The following is a 20,519-nucleotide window of genomic DNA, read 5'->3' on the forward strand; positions in this document are numbered from 1 at the left end:
TTTTCAAAATTTTTCTTCCCTCTCTCAGCCTGAGCCGTGGTTTTTTCATTTTTGAAACAAGCTTCTCTCATTGAATCAAGAAAGCTCTCTCTCCACAAAAAAACCTCTCTCTTCCCGTTCCTCTTTTTCAGCACGGAAACAAGCTCCTCTCATTGAATCAGGCAAGATGAGGCTTTTCCTTGCCACTGTACTTTTGTTTTTATATAATTGAGATATTTGTGTTTGTTTCAAGAAATTTGGGATTTGTTTCTTGTTATTTTGTGAAATTGAAGATAATGGCTAGCAAAATTTTCATTTCTCTGAAATTGTATGTTAAAGATATAAGGTAAACCGAGAAACTCACTGAAAATGTGGAAACCAACTCTCAAGTCTAGGCTCTTTGTGTGTGTGTATGCGGTATGAGAGTATGTATCTGTGTGTGTGTATGTGCGGTATGAGAGTGTATATCTGTAACAAGGCTCTTAAGTCTAGACTCTTTGTGTGTGTGTATGTGCGGTATGAGAGTGTATGAGAGTCTAGACTCTTTTATTTCATTCTAGTAGATCAAGTTGATTTGCCTTGTGTTATAGTAAATACTTAAATTCATCTTGTTTTTTTTATTGATCCAGTTGGTTTCCTGCTTGAAAATGGAAAATAACAATCAACTGTCACTTGAAGAAGTGGAAGGAGACAACAATCAAGAAGCTGGAAATGTTGAGGTACCAAATGAAAACTCTTTTGTCTATGTTTCGGAGAGTAAATTGGAAGTGGGGCAGGTTGTGAACAACATTGAAGATGCTTGTTTATTGTATTGTCAATATGCGCATGCTAAGGGATTTAGTGTGAGGAAGGGTGATCAACGATATTTTTCTCATACCAATGAACTTCAATCAAAAGAATTTCATGTGAAGGTTTAAAAGATGAGAAATGTTCTAGTAAAAGGATTCCAGTTTATCAAAAGCCGTTCATTAGAACATAATGTAAAGCCAAATTGAAGATTACAAGGGAAAAATGGTGTGAATGGCGGGTGAGTAGATTTTTTGAAGAGCATAACCATGAGATGTTTGCACCTGATCAAACTCACTTGCTAAGATCGGCACGCAATATATCACATGCAAAAAAGTCTACTATAGAAGCTATGGTAAATGCTGGAATATTCGTCTTTAATGTTGTTTCTTTTATGAAAAATGAAGCATGTGGGCCACAAAATTTAGGTTTTATTAGAAAGGACGCATATGACCATATGAGTCGGTTGAAAAAACATACCAAAGTTGAGAATGGAGATGCCACTGCACTTATTCAATATTTTATAAATAAGGCTAATAAGGAGAATTATTTTTATTGGAATGTTCAATTGGATGATGATGATAGGGTGATGAACTTTTTCTTTAGGGACTATAGATGCGAGGTTGATTATGAATATTTTGGTGATGTCCTGTCGATTGATACAACATATAGAACAAATAAGTATAATTTAATATGTGCTCCATTTGTTGGTATAAATCACCATATGCAGAATGTATTGTTTGGCTTGGCCTTTATGTCATATGAAACTTAAAGTTCTTTTGAATGGTTGTTTGCAACATTTCTTGATTCTATAAATGGACGACAACCACAAACTATCTTTTCAGACCAATGTCAAGCCATGGTGAATGCCATAGAAACAATTTTTCTACTTTCACATAATCGTTTATGTCAATGACATATAAATCAAAATGCTCCTTCACATTTTGGGAGTTTGAATGGTGATTGTGATTTTAAAGGATTGTGGTATAAATGCATGAATCATTGTGATTCTGAAGATGAAATTGAGAGCACATGGAAATATATGATTGAAATATATGATTTGGATGGTCATAAATGGTTGAATGATATGTACAAGCTTAAGAAGAAATGGTTTAATGCTTTTATGAATGGAAGGTTTAGTGCGGGACTTTTGGCTACTTCAAGAAATGAAGTCACGAATATGGTTTTAAAAAAGGCAGGTAACAAAATGAGTTCTTTGTATGACTTTGTGCTGAATTATACAAAGATTCAAAATAACTGACGGGAAAGGGAGAAGACTGAAGATACTCGTTGTCGCCATGGTAATCCTGCACATATTTTGAAAAACCATCCATTGTTGATTACTGCTTCTAATGTTTATACGATGTCTATATATCATCTATTCAAAGTTGAATTGGTTAATTCATTGAATTGCAAATCGGTTGAACCACCATCTTGTTTTGGTAATGATTGGAATTGGATTCAAATCAAAGTAAATTCTCATGATGAAAATTCAAGGGTTCAATATGTGGTGTTCAATAAGCAGAGTCATGAAATAAATTGCAGTTGTCATAAGTTTGAGACAATGGAGATTTTGTGTAAGCATGCTTTGATGATGTTTAATTGTAAGGATATCACTGTTATACCTGAATGTTATATTTTGAAGAGGTGGATGAAGAATGTAAGAAATAGAGTTACATTTGACTTTGACGAAAGTGGAAGGGGTGGTGCTAGTCATGTATCTGAAATGGTGTTTGTCAACGAAATAATGAGATCAACCTATGATCTAACTCAACTGAGCAAATCTCATGAGGAGGCAAGAAAAATCTTATATAGATTGGTTGACACTGCAAAAGATGAAATCTCTAACCTTGTATCAAAGCTAAGTGTAGATGATGAGACACAATGTGATGACATTCGAAGTTATGGAGTTTGCATAGGTAACCCACTTACTGCAAAGCCCAAAGGAGTTACTAATGTTAATATTACACGACACTGGGATACTAAGAGCAAAAAAAGAAAAGGAAAAAGAAAAGAGAAAACAGAAGTTTCAAGTAAGTTTTCATATTTTCAATTAAGTGAGTAGTTCTATTGAATTAAATTTTCATATGGCCGAGTATATAGTTCAATTTAATTAATTGTTGTAACTTTGCATACTGTGTTTGACTTGAATTAATTGTTGTTACTTTGTTTGACTTGTTAGGTGCTAAAGGAGCAAAAAAAGGGGGACAAAGTTCACAAAAAACCACCAACACACGAGAAATGAGCAATGTAATTTCATCACAACAACACTCAAATTTCATAATATCGCAATTTCCTTCCACATTCGGACACACTCAACATTTTATTCAGTCATCAAATATAATGGTAATTTGTTTTTTGAAATAAAAAGGGGAAGTTGGTGAAAAATCCCCAATCAAAACATTTCTTTGGGTTCACTCCATACCCACAAAATTGTGGTACTATGTCATACAAAATGTGGTACACTTCATGTGGAAATGTGGTACACTTCATGTGGAAATGTGGTACTAAAAAAGTACCCAGGGACTGGACACAAAAAAAATCGACGGCTGGGGACTGAAGGCCAATTTCCCGAAATAAAAATATGCACTATTGAAGAAAAATATGTTTATGTGTTTTTTTTTCTGTTTAAGATACAGGAGGGTAATGCAAACATCTATTTAGATGATCAAATGAATTTATTTCCTTATAAGTTTGGGGGTCCTCATTCATCACAAGTAAGAAATTTTGTCTAAATTTTTTTTAAACTTTTTTTTAAATTGTTTCTCATTAATGTTTTAATATTGTTCAGGGACGTGGTAATTGAAAGAAGACCATTTGTGTTGCACAAAGTTTGAGTAGTGTAATTGCACACCAAGACAATGTTTCTTAGTATTTATACAGACTTTTGGTGTGTTTTGTATTCTACAAAGTTTGTTTATGCTTGTGATAAAGATTGCTTGTTAGACCATATTTTTTTGATTTTCATTTATGGTACAAGTATTGAAACACCTTTTCATTGTTTTTCCATCTTGGTGGTGTGAAGTTAGATAGATTAAGAGAATATGGTACCAAAAAAAAATGTTTGTAGCCTTCGAAAATGTTAAGCAAGAACGAGACGGCGGCTATGATCTGGGTAAGGCATATTTTGCAATCCCAACGTCAAATCCAATTCACAACTCTTCCAACTATTTCCAGCTAATAAAAAAAAAGTTCAAATCCAATTCACAACTCTACAAAATTTTAGCAATGTAGTAAACAAAATGAAAGATAAGACCTTCATCCATTGACCCCATCTCCAACTTATTGGACTTTTGATTGGAGCTAAATTTTAGAATCAAACATGTGGTAATTTCATCACATAAATCAATATCAGATGCAAGAGAACAAACATTTTAGTGAGAAAATAACATGGGGATTTCCCCATACAGTACACAGAAGAAAAATACAACCATCCCAGTAGTTGTAAGGTTAATGTAAATGGGAGAATGCATTGACAAAAAAATATCTAATCATCACTATTAATTTTCAGAGATTAAATTTGTTTTTTTATCTCCTCCATCATCTCTACTAAATTTGCAAGTGCAACTTCCAATTTAATTATCTTTTCAGCTTGAATGACACTTGCACTTGTATTTGCACTTGCACTAGAAGGTTCGTATGACGTTCCTTCAACACTAGGAGTAGAGGAAGAAGCTGCAACTTGATTGTCCATATACGAATCAAAAGCTTTTAATGCATCATCCCTAGAGAGATGACCTGTGAGACGCACCGTTAAATTTATTAACTTGTTTTTGTGCCTCTTCCTAAGTCTCATATACACGAGGTTTACGTCCAATGAAAACTAAATATGTTTTCCCCTATATCACAAGAAAAAATAAAGAACATTAAAAAGTTTACACTAAATAATTAATATAATTAACAGAAAAAAAAAATTAAAACAACGAAGGCGCTCACCATAAACGAAAATAATGGTATGCCAACGGGTTTTTTTTTACTGCAACAAAAAAATAGAGAGTCACTACATACATTTCAGATCTTATATAATGAACATCTTATAAATAAATCTTCACAATAAGTATTGGGCAGAATGTTGAATCCTGCATTGCATCAAGGACCTGATGGTTGCAGCGAAAAATAATACAGTAGATAAAATTAAAAAGAAAAAATGTCAATAATTAAGCAAATAAATGGATTGATAATAACCTGCAAATTGAAACAGTGAGACTTAATGAAGTATGAGCAATCAAATTTAAGTAAAACAATCACCTCCAATCAAGCATCAATTTAAGTAAAACGAGCACCTCCAATCGATACACAAAATCTTTTTGCAGAAACATGTATATAAGAATACACACATGTTACAATCAAATTATTTAATTGTTTTACAGATATACACTCTCATACCGCACATACACACACACACAAAAGTCTAGACTTGGGAGCCTTGTTACAGATACACACTCTCATACCGCACCGACACACACACGGATACACACTCTCATACCGCATACACACACACAAAGAGTCTAGACTTGAGAGTTGGTTTCCACATTTTCAGTGAGTTTCTCGGTTTACCTTATATCTTTAACATACAATTTCGGAGAAATGAAAATTTTCGAGCCATTATCTTCAATTTCACAGAAATAACAAGAAACAAACCCCAAATTTCTTGAAAGAAACACAAATATCTCCATTATATATAAAAAAAATTGTACAGTGGCAAGGAAAAGCCTCATCTTGCCTGATTCAATGAGAGGAGCTTGTTTCCGTGTTGAAAAAGAGGAATAGGAAGAGAGAGGTTTTTTTTTGTGGAGAGAGAGCTTGCTTGATTCAATGAGAGGAGCTTGTTTCAGAAATGAAAAAACCACGGCTGGGGCTGAGAGAGAGAAGCAAAATTTTGAAAAAGTGAACTATGGTTGAGTTTTTTTGTTAAATAAAAAAAAAATTAATTGACACGTTGCAAAAAATAACTGGAAGGAGGCATGCCCTCTTAGATAGCATCGACTGAACCTAAAAATAGAATATTAAATCATCATCATTATTATCATCATCGTAATATAATGAATTTACATTTTTCATATTAAATTGATCAAATATTACACTAATTCATACTTAAACATTCATAGTTTGTTAATGTACTATGACTAATATATGTAACTGCCAAAGCGAAATAGTAAAGGTGATTGCTTAATTCAAATATTCAATCTCTACTTCTCTAGTATGATACTCTTTCGGCTGTTTTCTGTATTTTGAGTGCCATTAGAGTGGGTTTGTGTGTGTAAAGATTCATTGAGAATCCTCTATTCGTGCACACCGAGACGAAGAAGTCTGAGTGGCTGATTCAATTCATCGTGTTAAACTCTGTCATCTTGTTTTTTGTGGATTAATGATGATGTGTGGAAGTTTGGTTAGAGCTTATATTAGAATTTTTCACAGAAGAATTTTTAGTGTTGGCGGAAGACGGGCGATTACCAGATCTGAAATTTGATTAGAATTGGGAGTCGAGTTCTTGGATTCTTCTTCCCAAAACAAACTTCCAGTTCAATAAATTCTATTCCGGGGCTTATGGTTGCAGGGAAAAATTTGTGTGTGACGATTGCACCGTTCGTATTTTTGGGTCATTCATAGAAAAATATTATTTTTTATGCTAAGAGTATTATTTTTTATTGTGAATATCTGTAGGATTTATCCATCTCACAGATAAAGATATACAATTATTTTGATCCAATGAACCAATTGTATTTACGAGGTATTTGTTTGCATCAAAAATAAAATTAGGCTCATTATTTGAAAAGCTGAAAGTCAATAAAAATTTTAGCCCACAGAATTGCACATGGAAAGGAAAGGACAATATTTATTTCAGATCATTTTGAATTAACCTAACAATGAGTAATCAGTTTTGTAGACCATATCGAGTTGTATCGTGAAGAATGAAATTGTAAACTTATGATTATAACTGTAAACTTATGAACAATATTTATTTCAGATAATTTTGAATATTATGCTATCCTATATGAAATTATTTCTTCAATTTTAAAATTATTTTTTTAGAAGATTAAAACTTATGATTACATAAATTGATACACTTGCAAATTTTTCCCCAAAACAATTTGTGTCTATTTTTATTTCTTAGCAGCCTTCATGATGGCGATATGGACAACGTCCAGTTTACATTGGGAAACTTCGATTCCTTTCGCCTTTTCCACAGATTAATTTGTTCCTTGCTTATTAGATAAGTTCGTTATACCTGAAAGTCCTATTTATTGTTTAATCTTGATTTTCTTGAGCTATTTTGAAGTGGGGTAGTTGATTTATGACTACCCCATCCAGGCTTCTGGGAAAATTCCTTGGTCCAATTCTTCTGGCTCAGTTCTTGGTTGGTGATTTTGCATTTTGATCATTTCATGCTTTTGACGCATACTTTTCAGATATTTGGTTGTGGAAAAGTTCATTTCTTTTGATTCATTGACCCTTTATTTTCCAGTCTTGTAGATTATGTTACCATGATTTAACTACCCCTTGTGCATCTCTCATCCATCCAGTATTTCAAAAAATTCGAAAACATAGAATAATAAATCACTGCACTTTTGAATTTCGCCAAGATTGTAGAAATCCGTTGGCTTCATCAGGACATCTCATACTTTTGCTGTGAAAATTGTCTTTACCTCTGCGTATCATTTAGCTTTTAGAAATAAATGTCTGTTGCCTGCTGTCTCCCACTTGTTGAATGTGTATCGTGTTTAGCTTGCCTTCGTTGGGTGTGGAAGAAATTCCAATACACCGCAGGCCATGAAAGCCAAAACTGGGGTCTTGCAACAGCCACTGAATTCGAGCCCGTACCTCGACTCTGTCGATATATCCTATCCATCTATGAAGAAGATATTAAAAACCCCCTTTGGGCTCCTCCCGAAGGGTATGGAATCAATCCAGTTTGGGTGGTATCAAAAAAAGATTATGAGGATACACTTGGGAGAGTTTCGCCGTACATGATTTACCTTGATCACGAGAACTCTGATATAGTAGTAGCGATTAGAGGGCTTAATTTGGCTAAAGAATGTGATTTTCTGCTCTTACTTGATAACAAATTGGGACAGACGACATTTGATGGCGGTTATGTTCATAACGGGCTTTTGAAGGCAGCTCAATACGTTCTTGAAGAAGAGTGTGATATTTTAAGAAATCTTGTTGAGGAGAATCCTGATTATACTTTGACGTTTGCTGGACATTCGCTTGGTGCAGGAGTCGTAACATTGCTAACTATGTTGGTAGTGAAGAATAGAGAAAAACTGGGGTACATTGAGAGGAAAAGAATTAGGAGCTTCGCAGTTGCTCCTGCTCGGTGTATATCTTTGAACTTGGCCGTGAGATATGCAGATGTAATTAATTCGGTTGTGCTTCAGGTGATATTTTTGTGTTTATTTTTGGTCGTCTTTACTCTATGTATTGTTTTGTCCCCAATAACATAATATTCTGGTGCAACTTATTTTGTCCATGACTTTCTTCGAGTTCAGCTCATGTTTTTTGGCTGGCTAGATACATTTTTTTTATTTATGTCAGTATCTTTGTTTACCAGGATGATTTCTTACCCCGTACCACAGTTGCACTGGAAAATCTCTTCAAATCCCTTTTCTGGTAAAAGATTGCAGGTCTTGCCGCCTTTCTGTTTTACTTTATTATGAAATAACCACCATCAGAAGTAAAAGAATGTTGCACTAATACGGATTCCCTTTGATAGTTTCCCTTGTCTGCTGTGCGTAATGTGCTTGAAAGATACTTGCACACTAGAAGAAAAAATGCTCAAGGATCCAAGACGCTTGTATGCACCTGGTCGCCTCTATCACATAATCGTGCGGAAGCCCTTCAGGTATGCATTTCAAGTCTTATAACATGATATACTACTTTGATGAAGTCTCGAGATTTGGAGATTTCGGAATAGATATCACAAGGAACTGATAGAGGGTCCTAAAAATCATAATTCTTGGATCTGCTCTATATGCTATATGGGGAGTGAAAATTTCTCGTCTTTAAGATATGAAAATGGAAAGATGTTAAGGAATCATCAAGGCATGCATTGCCACAGAACACGAAGACGAGATTCCTCTCGAATGAAGCAAATTTGGTGATATCCTAGATAGCTTATTATATGATTGGACATACAGCTGTATGAACATTGTTTATTCAATTTATTTGAGTGATTCTGCATTATTCTGAGTTGAGATCGTATTTTATTTCTTTGTTTTATGTGCAGTTGTGATGAAATTTCACCTCATGTAAGGACAGCAGTACCTGTGGATGGTAGATTTGAGCACATGGTCCTCTCATGCAACTTAACTTCAGATCACGCCATTATTTGGATACTCCAAGAATCTCAAAGAGCGCTTGGTGTAAGTTCTCAATTTATAATTAGTGCACTCGTATAGTGTAGCGTACCATAGTCATGATAATGTTCTTCAAATTATTTACTATAAACTTTGAGAATTTTCGCTGTATCATTTGTATCTCATTGTTATTGTAAGATCCTGATCCATATCAGGCAGTGAAAGAGGTAAGAATGACTTTATTAGACTATGCAGTGGCCTCTTATACCAACTTTAAGTCAACTATTTTCGAAAACTTAGGATGTATATGGTATAGTTGATAGTGGAGTCGGTTGGATAGAATAGCAGCTTAGAAGGAGACACTTGTGATTATTTAAACCACCTGAGATGGTTTCACTCCTTAGGCATAACGGTGTTTTCTCTTGCTTTCAAAAATATGATAGGTTCTAGCACGAGAAAAATGACTGTCATCTTGAGATCAATTGTGGGTTCTCATTTTTTGCGAAAACACTAAAATGTTCTCTTTTCTTAGTACAGTCTATGCAAGAAGTCGAGCCAATTATGGGTATTCCTGCAGCTCAGAAGATGGAACGGCAGGCATCGCTTGCCAAAGAACACCAGGAGGAGCACCGAGCAGCAATAGAGAGGGCAATCTCACTGGAAGTTCCTCAAGCCTACTCAGCGTCTTATGGAACTTTTCAGGAACCCGAGCTAGGTGAAAATTCAAGTAGCAATGCAGATTTTTCTTATTTGTCTTTAAAAAGTCGAGACGAGATATATGAAACAACACCTGTTTTGGCTGCAGATCATTTGTAGAAAATGTATGGTTCTCATTAATCATGGTGCGTGTAAAAATCATTAGTTGTTTAGGTGATTATATTCATTCTTTTATTGTAAATGCTGAAATTTGCCCTCTCCACGAATCTTGAATCTTTGTTGTATACAAGTGAATAAAATCGAGTTATATATTCTGTAGTGAAGTAGCTGGGAATAATTTTGATGATAGACTTTAGCTTAAGATAGTTTACGATTTATTTGAGCCAAATTTAATTGTTTATGAGTTTATAAATGGTCAATAGATTGGTAAGTGTTAGATTAATTTTTATCTTCTTATCATTTAATAAAATGAAATGAAAATTAATATATTTAGAAATTCATAAATAAATATATCTAATAACTAGAGGTCTTTTGAATTTTAACATGTTCCAATTTTTTTCCTAACCGACTCAAGTCTAAATTATTTTGTTCGATAGTACGCGAGCTTCTCACCAATTTTAATTTTTTTTATCGATGTGATAAAATTATATATTAAATAAATATATTTTGAACATTTATTTTTTAGTAGCTCGCGGATATGTTCGAATATTTTGAGCAAAACTTGAATTTGAACCGAATTCAAGCAAAAAATATTAAAACTTTTGAACTTCGAATCGAACTCGAGATTGAATATATCTAATTCAAGCATTAAAGTTTTCATCATATTCGGATCAGTTGAGTTCATTTACACACATATATGATAAAATTACTCACTTTTTTTATATATATAATTTAAGTACGATGAAAGTTGAAATAATAAATTTAATAATAAAGATAACATATCTATTTTTTAACTTCAATAATTATTATAAATTTAAGTCAATTTCGATATGATGCAAAACAAAGATAAAATAATTTTATTACGAAAAATTCTTTTAATGAGGAGAAATGTTAAATTTCGTGGTACCAAAAAAAAGATAAGTGATGTTTATTCAATTCAGAGTTTTGATGACTTTTAATGACTTTTTCAAATAATAGATTTTTATTGACTTTTACAGAATCTTACATATTTATGTTGATTCATGTAGACTTTTTTGCAAGATTTTTATAGACTTTTGTTAATTTTTTTTATAGAATTTTATAAATTTTGTACTTAATTATAACATATTATTTTTTATTAATTTCTTTGAACCAATAATTAATTGACATATATAACATATTCAGTTTGAAATAGTTTTTCAATATCTATATTAATAATTAAATTTATTTATTTAAAAGTTAAATCATTTAATCCTTACATGTGTATATATGTTAATTTGTATGCATATTTTTAAATTTTTAAAAATACATCAATTGATTAACCTTGTTTTTGAATTGATAATATACATATGAAAAGAATATTATTTATCATTATGTGGATACAATTTTGTATAAAAATATCATAGTTCCATATTAATTGAAAATGCTAAAAAGAATTTTAAAAATCATGGTTTTTGCGAGGATATTCAATTATTAAGAATTAAGCGGCATTTTTTTGGATTATATTTCATTATTATTGAATATTACATTAATTTGTATAAATCAATCATAAATTAAAAATCACAAAATCAATTCTAAAATTCAAAATTTGCTATGATAGTACAATAGAAAATTATTAAATGAACAACCAGTCAAAAAATGAAAAATTTGAAAGAAAATATGAAAATATATTTAGAGACATATTTTGAAAGTTTGAGAAAGTGATAGAGATAGATGAGAGGAGAAAAGATAAGAAGACAGGTGTTGTGAAGCAACAGAGAGAAAAATAAATAACTTTTGTATGAGTTAGAAGTTTTAAAAATCCATCCAAATCTTTGAGTTGAACCTAATACAATTTTGACAATTTATAGTTGTATCTTAGGCTTTAATGATTATATGTTAATGAATTTCATAAAGTTATTAAAAGTCAGTTGAAAATTTGAATACTTCTAGATTTTTATAAAGTTTTTAAAATTCAATGTTGAATACCACTTAACTGTTTAAAACTCTATGAAATTATTTTGAATACCACTAGACTTCTATAGATTATGCAAAATTCTTAATTGAATATCTCTAGACTTTTAAAATCTACATAAGTCATTAAAAATCAATAAATTCTTCGTTGAATACACCTCCTTGAGATTGTCAATGATATAAATTTCCGGTTCAAACTTTAAACCGCTCTGGGCTCACCCGCCACATTAAATCCAAACGGGCGCTACGATCCATTTCCATAGGCAACCGATGGTGCCTCCGCAGCTCATAGAAAGAAGTTGAATCGGTGTAAGAAAATCAATCTCGTGAAATTTAGCTATTTCTACGTTCATATGTCCCATGCGTTGCGCTGTAGAGTCGCACACCAACTGTTCGAGGCAATCACCGTGAGAGGCCCTGCATCTTATCAGGTCACAGCAAACCGCGGAAGCCGCAGTAATTTTCCTCTAAAAAGCCCAAATTTGATCGATCCTTTTGAGTATTTTAACGAGAACGACGTCCCAAAATCATGGGCGTCAAAAATATCGAGTTTGGTTAGGGAAAACCAGCCCCGAGAGGCCATACGCGTCTTCAAGTCAATTCTCGTAAACAGACGAAGCTCGAATTTTGTGACGGTTTTGAGTGTGATCAAGGCTGTTGGTTTGATTGGATCAAAAGATATGGTGTTTGGGATTCATGGGTATGCAATAAAAGTGGGGTGTATTGATTCAGAAGTATCGGTTGTAACAGCGCTTGTTGGTGTCTACTCTTCTTTTGATATGGGAAATGCCTGGAAATTATTTAATCAGACAGCTAATAGAGACGTAGTGTTGTGGAGTGCAATGGTTTCAGCATGTGTGAGCAATGGTGAGTATCTTGAGGCCTTTAAGTTATTAAAGGAAATGGTATTTTTCGGCGTGCAGCCAAATCATGTGACAGTTGCAAGTATATTGCCTGTGTGTGCTGGTCTTGGTGCATTGAATATCGGGAGAGAAATTCATGATCATTGTATCAAAAAGGTATTTTATACTCACACAGTTTTTCAAAATTCGCTCCTGGGTATGTATGCTAGATGTGGGGATTTGAAGACAGCACTTCTTGTTTTCAATGACATGCAGAATAAGGATATTGTTTCTTGGAGGATTGTGATACACGGTTGTGTTGAAAATGAATCTCCACGACAGGCATTAGAGCTCTTTCTTAAATTCCGATGTTCTAGTTTTGAGAAAGTAGATGAATTTATCATCCTAGAAGTAATCGGAGCTTATTCTGAACTGGTTGAGAATTTTATCAGGAATGGATTTCATAGCCTTGTTCTGAAAACAGGATTTACTGAATTTGTTTTTGTAGTTACTGAGCTTCTTCAAGTGTATGCAAAATTTGGCTATATTGAGTCTGCTAGAAGCTTATTCGACCAGCTTGATAGGAAAGATCTTATTGCCTGGAGTGCGATGATCTCAGTTTACGCTCAGAGTAGTCGACCTAATGATGCTTTTGTTCTTTTAAGACAGATGCAATTAGCAAACCAGAAACCTAATGAGTTCTCTTATGTTAGTTTGTTACAAGCTTGCATTTCAAATAATGCTATAGAGATTGGAGAAAGCATACAAGCACAAATCATAAAAGACGGATATTCAAACAACACGTTTATAATGTCATCTTTAATTGACATGTACTGCAGATTTGGAAAAGTTAGGCAAGGTGAGTCCATTTTCAGTGAAAATTTCACCAATGATTTCATGTGTTGGAGTTCAATGATTAATGGTTATGCGATCAATGGCTGCGGGGAAGAGGTTCTTGAGTGTTTTTCGAACATGCTGTCTTTAGGTATAGAACCTAATGATATAATTTTTATTTCGGTTCTCTCTTCTTGTAGCCACAGTGGTCTTGAGTACGAGGGTTGGAACTGGTTTTACACGATGGAAGAGACATATGGTATTAGACCAAATCTTGCTCACTATGCTTGCATGGTGGACATGCTTAGCCGACAAGGAAACGTTGAAGAGGCTCTCGAGTTTGTGTATAAAATGCCTATTCAACCAGATAAGCGGATATGGGGAGCTCTTCTTGCTGGGGTTCAAAATACTCGTGGAAATACTGATATTTTAGAACTTGTGGTCAAGAAACTAAACAGTTTGGACCCCGAAAATACCAGCTACTTGGTTGTTCTTTCCAACTTGTATGCAGAGCATGGTAGATGGGAAGGAGTTGAGAAGTTGAGAAACATGATAGACAACAAATCTTTGAAGAAAACTATGGGCTATACCACTGTTTTGAGCTAGATTTATCGAGTATAATCCGGTAAGCTTCAAGTTTGATTTAAGGAGAGACATAATTGACTTTTGATCGGAACAGAAACCTATTCTTTTGTGAATAAAAAAGTGACCCAAGGATCACAACAATAAACACAAAAGAAGGGAAGCACTCGAAACAACACATACTGGGGAACGAGGCCCGAAGATGTTTTCTCGAGAATTTCTCGGAAGATCAGGAACAGTCCCAGATAGTACTTGAGAAGTTCTTTAAGAAACTGCTTCATTGATGTGCTGCAGAGAAGCTAAAACATACAAAAGGCTGACAAGAAAAGACCCTGGCCGAAAGCAGGGATTCTTGAGGATGGAGCCGAGATGCAAAGAGAGGGAGAAGACAGGAATTTACCGAAAAATCATACAAAAAATTCCATTTTTATGGCTCGAGGGGAGGCGAGGCAACCACCCTCCTCAGTTGGGTCGGCCACAGTTGATGCTCACTCAATTCGTAGTTCAAGTTCCTTGATGTTGAAATCCCGTATGATTCCCCGTTGTAATCCAAGTAATTAATTCGGAGATTGTTGCACAAGTGAAAATGAAAGATTATTAAAAAAAATTGAATCGATTCGTGGTCATTCAACTCGATTTTATCGGCTTGCGTGGTTTGTGTCTATATATATTTCTGAGTACATCCATAGCTCAATCCTAATAAGATGGTGATGAACAATCTTATATATTTTTTTATAATAATGATGTATTGAGAAAACAAGCCTCAAGTAAATTATTGAACACAAGTCATTAAATTGACCAAATATATGATATTGTTATCAATTTAATGTAATCAAATGCAAAGTCAAAATGATTTTCATTCAAGTGATCCGTTAATCATTCAACAGTAATATCATTCTATCATAAACATAATTATAACATATCAATAAAAAAATTTGATTGATTGGTTAATTTTATAGAATATGGAATAGATGGTGCAACTAATAATTTACAACTACACATCAACCACAAATTAAACCAACAAAACTTCAAATATGTCACCAAGGAAGTGTCTGAGTTAGTGGAGTAGGTAAACATTTGACTCATAATCTAGACTTCGATTTCATAAAGAATAATAAAGTGAATGTCTATTTGAATGTGACAATATTTGCTTGTGAGATGGAGATTCTCTGACACCCCTGCAAGACGGTGCTCCCATTGGAGATACCGATGTTGGACCGTAGATTCTTGAACGGGATAGCTGACAGTGGCTTGGTTAGAGCATCGAAAAGTTGATCTTTAGAGGAGATGTAGTTGACAACAAACGAACCTCGTGCGACATGGTCGCAAACAAAATAGTAGTTGATGGCAATATGTTTCATGCGAGAGTGGAAGACAAGGTTGATCGAGAGATACGTTGGCATCAATGTGGAGGGAAGGAACATACAATGTGCAGCTCTTGTAGTAAATTCTTGATCCAAAGTACTATATATTCTGCAAAGGTTGAGGATCGGTCTACTATTTGCTGCTTTTTGGAGCACCAAGAAATAGCATTTCCTCAAAGATAGACAATGTATGCTGAGGTGGAGGTACAATTCCAGCCCAATCGGCGTCAGTAAACGTGGTGATTTCAAGTTTTTGTTGACGTTTGAGGAAGAGTCCATGATGAATTGTGCCTTTGAGATACCGTAATTTGTGCTTAGCTCCTGACCGATGGATCTCAATTGGAGTGTGCATAAATCAAGAGGACCACGACTTTATAAAGTTGACTCATCTAATGGTAGTTGCTGACTTTTATTGCACATGCAAGAGTGACATATTAAATATGTGGAAAGTGAAGGTGAAATAGAAACCAAGCCAAATTGAGCAAGCTTGTAATGACTCACCCACTTGTGAAATTGTTTGTTTTCATCTATGTCATCACAGCTTTAAAACTCCTCACAATACATTGACACACGTCAATTTTGGATAACATTCACAAAATTAATGTTGTTTCACTCTCCTCACTAATTTAACAGTCGTGTTAACTCTCTAAACTTTCAAATATGTAATCTGCTTATAAAAACTTTTACAAGTCAAACATTTGATCTTCATCAAGCTCCAATAATCAAATTCAACTCCTTGAATTTGACTATATCAATGAGCAAAAACCAATATTTGTGTGACCCTCAATGATTCAAGAATACAGCTAATCATATGTGATTCGAGATAATATGTTTCTCGTATACATGTTTATCCTAATTAGCGACATTATATGAATCAACCCATTGATTATAAGAACATCATAAATCATTTCTGATTCCACACATCGAATCATGATAAGAGTAACTATTAGCATCGGCTTATGATTATCTAGATAACACTGATAGTGCCTACAAGAATCAGTATATTATGGTTAGCGTATATCTCAGTTCTTTCATCTCATATATCTCGATCGAATCTGCAACCATTGGTATATCGAAGATTGCATATAAATTCGATAACGATGTATAGTATCTTTGAGTGGTCATAGTGACATCACATGTACAACTAGGTAACCACTTACCCTAAAGCACATTTCATACTCTAGCCAGAGATTTCTTGTATTATTAACTCATCAGATCACATAAGTTTTCAACGTCCCTAGGTGAGCGGTGAATTCTCGAGTACAATATATTGGCACATACGTGTGTCGCCACTACACAAAATCTCGCCACTTGATGACTCTCACAGAGCCGGTAAACAATTCATAGTGTAGCACTAATACGTAGAGCTTCAGTGTTTTCCTGGGTCGTAAGGCTAATGATGTACAATCATAACCGCGTATTTATCCATTCGATAAATGATAATCACTTGGAAAATCTTAAGAGGAATTTTTCAGTGAACCCATCATATGAACACTCATCTGTATGATCGAACATCTCTGTATCTTTACCGATGAAATGTGATACACAACATCACACATTATTGTATCGAGCTCGAGCGATCATTATCCTTTTTTAGGCGGCTGAATTGACTAGGTACATGTTTATAATATATTGTAAATATGAAATGGATGTCATGATCGCAATCATATGTACGATCTCATTGTACTATGATACATTCAAGGTTTTTATCTATACAACTTATATGACTATACTGATAAAGTAAATGTAAAAATGAATAAAATGTAAAATTTTATTAAAATAAATATCTCTTATAGTATAAGAGTCAATAAAGCTCAAGCCTACATCTGACTTTCTAACAAAGTTTATCCTTTAGATGAATCATATGGGTGGTCGATCGTTTGGCATACAAACGAGAAAGTCGAGTTTAGGCTTCATGACTCGACGTGGCAGAAGACACAAATGGAATAACTGATTCACTGAGAGAGGCCTGAATTACATGAAGAATAAGTTGATCATGACAGCGCTAAAAGAAGTGGTCGGGATTCGGAAACGTTGAAAGAGGACACGAAAGAGATCCATCAAAATAGTCAAGAAGATCTAGACCAAAAAAAAAAAGAACATTAAATTGAGCTTTCCACGAAAAGTAGTTGAATTTAGTGAGTTTGAGAGGGAGTTGGGCTGCTGCGTTGGTGATAACGTTTTGAGTATTGGTTGGGGAAACATTTGCAAAAAAAGATGAGGAAGCATCATTGGGTAGAAGGGACATTTAAGAAAAAAAATATTTTGATTGGGAGATTGACTCAGATACCATATAAAGAATAATAAACTGAATGGCTATTTGAATTAATAATTTTGGTTTACAGATCACTACATTTATACACTTTCAGTTCCTAATTACATGGGAATAATATAATGAAGTTGATGATTCGAAACTAGTTGTTACAACAGGTGTTGGGAGAAATCTGGTTGTTGAGATTGTTTATAATTTTTGCATGTGATTGGAGATTATCTAACAGATTCCTTCTGCTCATCTTCTTGAAGAAGCATGCTACACAAAACTTGTACATTATAGTTTATCTATCTAATGTGATTATATGTTATTTTTTTTTATCCGGATATTTACCAAATGCACACCTAAAGTAATGATCGCGGGTGAAACGTCTACTACTCGTTTTTCTTTAAAATGTATTAAATTTTTTTTTTCCACTTAAGCATTCGGCCGAAAGTATATATAATTATATTTTAAAGTACTTTCGTACCATTTAAAATAAATCAACTAACTATTATTTGAAATTTCAAAAGAACGCATTTAAAACATAAAATCGTAAACGTCAATTAACCCTAAGCCAACATTATTTCAAAAATAAACTTAACTCTAACATCTTCTCAAAAGCTTTTCCAAAGCGTCATATGTCATAAAATCTTTAAAATAGCTTAAATCTTAAACATAATTTTTATTTGCGGAGAACTAGCGACGGTCCTCGTGTTGTGTGCACCTTCAGTCCTAGTTCAACCATCAAGTCCATCAATATCAACATCATGCTCACCTGCATCGATCACATCTAGTGACTCTATTGACTCAGCAAACCTTAACCATGATAGCAAGTAATACATATATATTCACAAGCAATAGTAAAAAATATTTTTAATAAAATAGTTTTTCATAAACATAAACATAAACATTTTTCATTTCATCATATCATATTTCTTTTCATCATATACATATATGTGTCCTTTTTTTTATTGAATTCAGATCCTCAATTGTGACTTTCGTATTAGCTGTAGGTCGATGGATCCATCTACGTACACGGTACCGGGCAGCGGGGACATCAGCGACACTCTCACCCGTCAACTGAGTATTGGCCTTACATATTATCGTATCGTATTAGTCACAATCAATTCAACTCATTCAACTTTTCATATTTCTATCACTTATTAAAATTCATGAACATATAAATCGTTTTTCTTTTAAACCAAGCATGCGACATGTTTTTTAACATTAACGTTTCATTATAAAATTCCATAATCATTTGAAATAAACATTCTAACATTTATTACAACATTCAGGGCACTGCCAGAACGTCTAACATTTTTCATGTGTAAAATTATCGTTTTGCCTCTGAAACCCTAATTTTCTCAATTTATCCTTAGACCTTAAAACAATGACCCAAATCCATCCAAACTTAACCCGACACCTTAGAATACACCTATAAATATTTCTTAGACTTAAACTTAAGCTTCTCGACAAGTTTCCCAATTCGTATTTAATCCTAGACATACATCCCGATTTTGACTCGTATTGACTCGAAACTTAACCAAACTTGAACCATAACTTAATAACAATTAACTAAAGCATATACAACTCAAATCAAGCTAATTAAGACCATTGAACATGCATGGATAGCTACTGAAATTGTTGTCCCTATTTTTCGAAAACCCTAGTTTCATAATTCCTACCCATGCAACCTTCAGCCTCAGCTCTTAACCAACAAGACCAGCCCCTAGACCACCTTCCTAGGACCATGATTGAACCTATAGCAAGCTATTGGACAGACCTAACCATGCCTAGAAGCCGCAGCCCTCAAAGCCGATCGCCCCTAGCCATGCTCCCAAGCCTTACGTCCCCGATCCCCCTTGTCTTCGAACCAGCCATCGTGCAACCACCCTAGGACCATCATACCGCCCCCTTAGGCCTGCTGGTCACACCCTAACAACAGCTAAGGTCGTGCCCCTCTAAGGAAACCCTAGCCGAACCCTAACTCACAAATAACCAAATTTTCGTTCAAGCCATCAGCCCTTACGTGCAACCATTATATATGCATCTAGGGACCCTTAAACACATGGAAAAATATCCATTCAAGTATCCCTACCATGGCAGCCCTTTTGTGCATCATTAGCAAGAGTTTTAAAAAATGAAAACTCTAGTTTTATGCATACTTAGCCATAAAAACGAAAATACAAGCAGTACATCATATTTGTAACGCAAACATAATTAAATACACATAATATAGTGTGAAAGATGTTCGAAGGAAGATTAAGGCGTGCTTTACGTTTATTACACTCGAAAATCAACCTGCGATGCAAAGAACTCGGTGGAGAGGGATCTCGCTGAATTCCTTTGAATTCTCGTGACTTTTCCTTCGAAAATACGTGTGTGTGTGGTTGTGTTGATGAAGAAAGTGTCCTAGTATTTCTAGGTGAAGTGCATGGGTTATGAAGTTTTTGGGTGAGGGTTTTTTGCTTATATTTTAATTAAAACATATGGTGCAAGCTTAAGCTCATTAGCCTAGTATATTAGGCTCATTAAATCCATTAGATAATATCTAAAATATTTTGTTTAGGAAAATTTGTGAAAATATTAGCCAAATTCTCAAAAAGTCCCTATTTTTATCGAAAATCGATTACCGTTTTAAAATACAACTCGACGTATAAAAATACCTCAAAACATCTCATTTTCAAAAATTCCATTTAAAATATACCACACATTAAACAATTAAAAATAATTATTTAATTAAAATATTTTTCCTCATACGTGTCTGGTCTCCATACCTCGATCGCGTTTCAAATAATCTTTAAAAACACAGTTTTAAGCTTTTTAATAG

The 20,519-nt window shown here is 34.0% G+C and overlaps 2 protein-coding genes across 3 annotated transcripts; both read left to right on the top strand.

Moving 5' to 3' along the window:
• The first annotated feature begins 6,773 nt into the window (after window positions 1-6,773).
• LOC142527375 (uncharacterized) lies at window positions 6,774-10,045 on the top strand. 2 transcript variants are annotated; one of them, XM_075632154.1, is made up of 5 exons: window positions 6,774-8,147; window positions 8,321-8,379; window positions 8,483-8,611; window positions 8,996-9,131; window positions 9,598-10,045. In XM_075632154.1, exons 1-5 carry the CDS (start codon window positions 7,443-7,445, stop codon window positions 9,706-9,708), a joined length of 1,140 nt encoding a protein of 379 aa, XP_075488269.1. In that variant the 5' UTR covers window positions 6,774-7,442; the 3' UTR covers window positions 9,709-10,045. The 2 variants fall into 2 exon arrangements, with proteins under 2 accessions (XP_075488269.1, XP_075488268.1); XM_075632153.1 differs by having other exon boundaries at window positions 6,785-8,147; window positions 9,603-10,045.
• A 1,944-nt stretch (window positions 10,046-11,989) lies between these two features.
• Window positions 11,990-14,739, top strand: LOC142527670 (pentatricopeptide repeat-containing protein At4g33990-like). Its single transcript, XM_075632552.1, has one exon. The coding sequence runs from the start codon at window positions 12,167-12,169 to the stop codon at window positions 14,093-14,095; it is 1,929 nt and encodes a 642-aa protein (XP_075488667.1). The 5' UTR covers window positions 11,990-12,166; the 3' UTR covers window positions 14,096-14,739.
• Window positions 14,740-20,519: the final 5,780 nt, after the last annotated feature.

The sequence above is a fragment of the Primulina tabacum genome, chromosome 15 (assembly GCF_025594145.1).
Source record: "Primulina tabacum isolate GXHZ01 chromosome 15, ASM2559414v2, whole genome shotgun sequence".
Taxonomy (NCBI): domain Eukaryota; kingdom Viridiplantae; phylum Streptophyta; class Magnoliopsida; order Lamiales; family Gesneriaceae; genus Primulina; species Primulina tabacum.